The sequence below is a fragment of the Octopus bimaculoides genome, chromosome 23 (genome assembly GCF_001194135.2).
Source record: "Octopus bimaculoides isolate UCB-OBI-ISO-001 chromosome 23, ASM119413v2, whole genome shotgun sequence".
In the NCBI taxonomy this organism is placed as follows: Eukaryota; Metazoa; Mollusca; class Cephalopoda; order Octopoda; family Octopodidae; genus Octopus; species Octopus bimaculoides.
Window position 1 is genome coordinate 26,108,750 of NC_069003.1, and position 7,065 is coordinate 26,115,814.

At 37.3% G+C, this 7,065-nt stretch overlaps 1 protein-coding gene across 3 annotated transcripts in view; it reads left to right on the forward strand.

Annotated features, from left to right (window-relative positions):
• The window catches only part of LOC106876597 (methionine aminopeptidase 1D, mitochondrial), an 18,982-nt gene extending 13,695 nt beyond the window's left edge, over window positions 1-5,287 (forward strand). For all 3 annotated transcript variants that reach the window (XM_014925208.2, XM_014925207.2, XM_014925209.2), the window contains 4 exons: window positions 846-1,009; window positions 2,391-2,488; window positions 3,959-4,006; window positions 4,676-5,287. In XM_014925208.2, the coding sequence (XP_014780694.1) occupies window positions 846-1,009; window positions 2,391-2,488; window positions 3,959-4,006; window positions 4,676-4,818 (453 nt within the window). In that variant the 3' untranslated portion in view covers window positions 4,819-5,287. The remainder of the gene's footprint in view (window positions 1-845; window positions 1,010-2,390; window positions 2,489-3,958; window positions 4,007-4,675) is intronic.
• Window positions 5,288-7,065: the final 1,778 nt, after the last annotated feature.

Sequence of the window (7,065 nt, forward strand, 5' to 3'; positions counted from 1 at the left end):
TACAATATAAAATAAAATAAAATAAAAATGGATGGCACCATGAAAGAAAGTATTGAATGTAGATGAAATATTGAGTGTTCAATATAAAGGATCAAATATATAAATATATAAATATAAATATATATATATAAAGGCGACTCGAGTTTCAGGGCTATTTCCCTTCGTCATGGCCGGTATGACAGACTTTAACAGACTGTCTATATATATATATATATATATATAGGAAGGGCATCGAGCTGTAGAAACTCTGCCAAATTAGATTGGAGCCTGGTGTTGCCATCCGGTTTCACCAGTCCTCAGTCAAATCGTCCAACCCATGCTAGCATGGAAAGCGGACGTTAAACGATGATGATGATATATATATATTTATATACATGTATATGTGTGTGTGTGTGCGCGTGCGTGCGCGCGCACACACACACACACACACAAATATGATATCTCACAATGGTCAAACATGTTATTTGTACCTTGTATTAAGCACTCTCCTTCATATATATATATTATCTTTATCTTTTGATATTTACTTTGTTTTATATTATACTCATTTATTGTGCTTTTAATTATTAATTTTTCTATATGTGATAGTGGATTTTCATTGATGAGTTCTTGAAACTTGGTTATTTTCCCTAAAACTATATATATATATATATATATATATATATATATATATATATATATATATATATATATATATATATATATCTGTTCTAGTCCTGGTTACTTGTGTTTAGAAAGTACCTCATCATTAGAAGACATCCTGTATATATACACATGTGTGTATACATGTACATGCTTTGACACATTTGTATATATTTTACTAACTAATCCCCCTATCACATCAGGTTTACCTCAATGGTTACCATGGTGACGTTTCAGAGACTTACCTTATTGGAGATGTTGATGAAAGAGCTAAAAATCTCGTTGAAACAACACGTCGTTCTTTACTGGAGGCCATCAAAATTTGTAAAGACGACGTTCCTTTCTCAGAAATCGGACGAAAAATTAAGTAAGTGATATTTTTATTGTTGTTGCTTAGGACTCCAAGTTCACCTCTGACCAAGAAAGCCCTTGACCAAAATTATGACATTGACATCCATCCCCAGGTCATGATGGTGTTGATACGTGATAGTGATGGTGGTGGTGGAGGCAATCGTTTTCCTAAGAAATACCTTCTAGTGTTTAGTCCCAGGATTTCTTCATATTTCACATTTTTATGTCTGTACAAATATAAACTGGCATTGTGATTAACTTATAACCCTATATTTAGTTACTTATTTAGTTCTCACCACATTCAGCCATTGTCTTGTGGCCTAGCATCAAGGAGCATCATTCTAAACATTTTACCTCAACAGTGAAGCCTGTACACTCACTTGACCTGCTTGAAATAACAACCAAATGTCTCTGAAATCACACCATGTTTAATAAAACGAGCACTCAGGGAGCGCAAACCTCCGCCAAGGCAACACCAACATCCTCTCAACGATTAGCCAGAGATGATTTTTAAAATGAGAATATCTGAAATAAACTTGACTGCTCTCACAAATGAGAATACTAAAAATGAATCTAACTGCTCTCAAAAGTTAAGTAAAAAAAACAGGAAAAATAAGCCAGAATCCTTGTCCGGTACCAGATCGATCCCAAAATCTAATCAGTTTGTGCCAGTCATAAGGCCAAACATCCCTGAAAGTTTCATTTGAATCCAACCTGCAGTTCTTGAGATATCTTAACCACAGACAAACAAACAAATGCAACTGAAAACAATACCTCTGCCTTTGCTAAGGTGGAGGTAATAAAATGAAGTCCACATTAAATAATATACTCTTTGACACATAAAAAGATGCAATGGTCTCAGCTGGGATGTCTTGGTCTGTCTTCTCAATCATAGCTGGGCTGAAGTTAAACAACTTTAAATGTTTTAATTCCTGTTTAAGTGGTTCCCAGTAGAGAGAGCAACCATTTGTTAAAAAATTGAAAAGATACAATTACTCCAATAAAAAGAAACAAAAAAAATCATAGCCGTGGCCGTTGCCAGTGTCTTATAAATGGCATCTGTGAAGAAATTGTAGTCTTAGCCATTGCTGGTGGCACGTAAAATGCATCCACTACACTCTTGGAGTGGTTGGCATTAGGAAGGGCATCCAGCCATAGAAACCATGCCAAATCAGACTGGAACATGGTGCAGCTCTCCGGCTTACCAGTTCCAATCAAACTGTCTAACCCATGCCAGTATGGGAAGCAGATGTTAAATGATGATGATGATGATGATTCCACAACACACAACATGGGAAAATGGCTGTAAATCAATGAAAAGCAAAAAAAAAAAAACAGTAAGATTACTGAAATTCCTAAATAATTTATTGTATTTCTCTTTTACCATTCTGTTCCAGTGATGTGGTGACAGCAGCTGATTTCCAAGTCATTCCTGATTTCTGTGGTCATGGAATTGGTCGATATTTTCATGGTTTACCTGATGTGTTTCACATTGGTGAGTATATTGTTGCTATATACAGCAGTGGTCCCCAAACTTTTTGAAGGGGCTGCTGCTCCCTTGGCACTCAGACCACATTCCTAGTGCCCCTTTCCTATGCACCACCACAAACATAAACCACCTCCTGAAGCAAATTCACAAATTCAAAGCAGCTGTGTTTCACAAATAAAACATAACCTAATTAACCCATTATTTTATTGTTTTTACATCTATCTGTCTTCTCCTCTCTGTCTTGTCCTCTCACCAACCTTAAAGTTTTTTCTCAAACCCTTCATTTTATACTGCATACATATTTCCCACAAAACATATTTCCCACAAAACCTGTTTCCCACAAAAACAGCATTTCTCTGGAATTGCTTCTTTGATTCCTGATTTTCTCGCAACCAGTGATCTTCAAAAGGTCAAACAGTGGATTAATGTCATCCAGCTATTGTTAATCCTTAGTCTGGGTGGAACTGACCAGTATAAAAGAAATATATACCTGCATTACTGTTGTTGTTGTTATTTTGCACCGTGTCAGACCAGATTGTGTTGACTTCTGAGAAAATCTATATCTGCCAGAAAATCTATATCTGCCAGAAAATCTATATCTGCCAGAAAATCTATATCTGCCTTTTGTTTATAGTCATGCATCTAGGACTTCATTCATCTTCTGTATCCTTCATTTTGGCCACCCCATTATTGCCCCCATTTTTCTTCAATGCACCCCCTGGATCTTTCCACTGCTCCCAAGGGTGCAGCACCACCCACTTTATGAATCACTGGTTTCTAGTGAATGTAGTGTATACTGCGAGTGTATATTACGAGTGTATGTTAACCCTTTTGATACCAATATGCCTGACACCACCCCAGGTTCTAAGACATAAACTTGCTGTTTTAAAGTCGTCTAAATTATAATTTTGCCATCAAAATTTTATGCTAATTTGTTGCAGAGCCCGGCTTAATAATGAGAAAGTTATTTAACTAAATACTTCATTGTTTTAAAAATCAACTGAAAGACAGAAATATGGTAACAAAAAGGTTAATAATAACACAGGGCCTTGTATTTTTTTTTACTGGTCTGTTCCAGACATGTCAGAAACAGTTGGGTTCTTCCATGGCTGTACTGTGAGTCTTCAGCATAACTGTAGCTGTACAATGGTATTTGAATACAGCAAACTCCAGTGTGGTACTTCAGTATGGCTGATACTGTATAGCTTTGCTATTGCATAACCAAAAGTGTACTGTATTGCTCTCACATGTACATGATCACACACACACACACACACACACACACACACACACGCATATGAGTAATTGTGTATATTTAAATGCAATACTGACCTAAAACCCAGTGTTATGTTGTATTTTTTCCTTAACTTACCAGTCCAACAATTGATAAAATTGATAAAATAATTGTGATGGCGTTAACGTTGGGTGTTTATTAATTAAAATGTCAAAGAACATTTATTTATTTTTCTTAATTAGATTTGGGTTGTAAAACGAGGATGAAGGAGAATATGGTGTTTACAATTGGTGAGTGGATAATTGTTTGTTAAAATATTTAATTTAAATTTTATGCAGTTGTTATTTTCTTCTCATTGTTTTTTGCTGTGACCATTAACATAGAAATGGTCAACAGGGAGGATCAAATACCACAAAGTATTTTTGTTCAGAATCTCCTGTTTATCCGTTTGCTTAGTGATGCTTACACGTCTTAGCAAAAAGCTATTGTGAAAGACATGCACACATACATACACAATTATATGCGACATGTGTGTATGTGGTATGTGTATGTAATGTATGACTGTGTGAATATATGTGTGTATACATATATATACACACACATGTAAACACAGACATACACATGTATGTAGATATGCAAGTGTACTATTTGTGTGTGAGTCTATCTATCTGTCTGTCTGTCTATTTATTTAGTAATTAATAAGCTTGCTTCCAAAGCACATGGTTCTAGGTTCAGCCCCACTATGTGGAAACTACTGCTATACTCTTGGGCTGACCAAAGCCTTGTGAGTGGATTTGGTAGACAGAAACTGAAAGAAGCCTGTCATATATGTGTGTATGTACATATATATATATATTTGTCTTTCATTTATTTTGGACTTATCCCCTGCTCCTGAAATTGTTGGCCTTGTGCCAAAATTTGAAGCCTTTATATAATGATTATATTATTTCTCATTTTAGAACCTTTGGTATGTGAAGGATCTTCTGCAATAAAAATTTTATCTGATGGCTGGACTGCAGTGACCAGAGACGGCAGCCGATCAGCCCAGTTTGAACATTGTGTTCGAGTAACACAACATGGGGCAGAGATTCTTACACAATAACATATGGCATCTGTGGCTGTGGCTACAAATATGAAAACCCAATGTAAATTTTCTGATTTGAATCAAACATAATTTATTTTCAAATCCCTTGACTGTCCTCTCTTTCTGTTACTCCAACTGTACTACAACAACCCCTGCTTCACTCGATCTTTTTGACTGTAAACTGCCAATACTTAAACTCACTCAACACCTCTCTATCTTCTCCTCTAACCAACCTCACAGTCTTTTCTCAAACCCTTCATTTTATACTGCGTACATATTTTCCTCAAAACATATTTCCCACAAAACACGTTTCCCACAAAACATGTTTTCCACAAAAACAGCATTTCTCTGGAATTGTTTCTTTGCTTCCTGATTTTCTTGCAACCAGTGATCTTCAAAAGGTCAAACAGTGGATTAATGTCATCCAGCTATTGTTAATCCTTAGTCTGGGTGGAACTGACCAATATAAAAGAAATATATACTTGCATTACTGTTGTTGTTGTTGTTATTTTGCACCGTGTCAGACCAGATTGTGTTGACTTCTGAGAAAATCTATATCTGCCTGAGCCATCCTGTCGTTTGTTTATAGTCATGCATCTAAGACTAGATTCATCTTCTGTGTCCTTCATTTTACGATGGTAGTATAGTGCAGTGCTTCTCAAACTATTTGATGTGGTGTACTAGCAGTTTTTTTTTTTCAAATGTGCCAGGGACTGGTAATATTTCTTAGTAATATTAATTTATGCCGTAAACAATATATATAATGAATATAATAAAAGTTGACAGGCGTAGGAGTGGCTGTGTGGTAAGTAGCTTGCTTACCAACCACATGGTTCCGGGTTCAGTCCCACTGCGTGGCACCTTGGGCAAGTGTCTTCTACTATAGCCTCGGGCCGACCAAAGCCTTGTGAGTGGATTTGGTAGACGGAAACTGAAAAGAAGCCCGTCGTGTAAAGATAAATACATGTGCATACGTGTGCGTGTGTATATGTGTGTGTGTCTGTGTTTGTCCCCCCAACATCGCTTGACAACTGATGTAGGTGTGTTTACGTCTCCGTAACTTAGCAGTTTGGCTAAAGAGACCGATAGAATAAGTACTAGGCTTACAAGGAATAAGTCCTGGGGTCGATTAGCTCGACTAAAAAAAAAGGTGGTGCTCCAGCATGGCTACAGTCAAATGACTGAAACAAGTAAAAGAAAAGAAAGAATTGTTTTTTATCTCATATTTATTTTGTAAACAAATAATACAATATTACATAAACATTTTATAATGTTTCTTTCTTTTCTGGAAACTCTCCGTGGACCAGCAGCTGATGGCTCGTGGACCACCACTTTGAGTAGCACTGGTATAGTATAGTGTATTAGAGGTAGATTTGTGCTGTTTCTAGCATGTTGAGGTTCCTTCACTGATCTCAATTGTAATCTTATTCTTGATGATGACGATGAGGACTGTGGTAGTTTCTAATTTTGGCACAAGGCCAGCAATTTTGAGGGGAGGAGATAAGGTGAATATCATCAACTACAGTGTTTGACTGATATTTTATTGACCCCAGAGAGATGAGAACGCAAGTTGAACTTGGCAAAATTTGAACGTGAAGTCACAAGAAAGACTGCAAAGCATTTTTTTCTAATGCTCTGATTATTCTGCTGATCCACTGCCATAATAACAATATAATAATTCTTCCTACAACAGGCACAGGGCTCGAATTTTCTTGTTGGTGGTGGTGGTGGTGGTGGGGATTAAGTCGATTACATCGATCACCAGTACTCAGCTGGTACTTATTTCATCGATCACGAAAGGATAAAAAGCTAAGTGAACCTTGGTGGATTGTGAACTGAGACCGTAAAGCCAGAAGATAAACAATGATATTAGCAAACAATGTTGTTGTTGGCACTCCTTCGCTTACAACGACGAGGGTTCCAGTTCATCCGATCAACGGAACAGCCTGCTCGTGAAATTAACGTGCAAGTGGCTGAGCACTCCACAGACACGTGTACCCTTAACGTAGTTCTCGGGGAATATTCAGCGTGACACATTGTGACAAGGCTGACCCTTTGAATTACAGGCACAACAGAAACAGGAAGAAAGAGTGAGAGAAAGTTGTGGTGGAAGAGTACAACAGGGTTCGCCACTATCCCCTGCCGGAGCCTCGTGGAGCTTTAAGTGTTTTCGCTCAATAAACACTCACAACGCCCGGTCTGGGAATCGAAACCGCGATCCTACGATAACGAGTCCGCTGCCCTAACCACTGGGCTATTGCATCT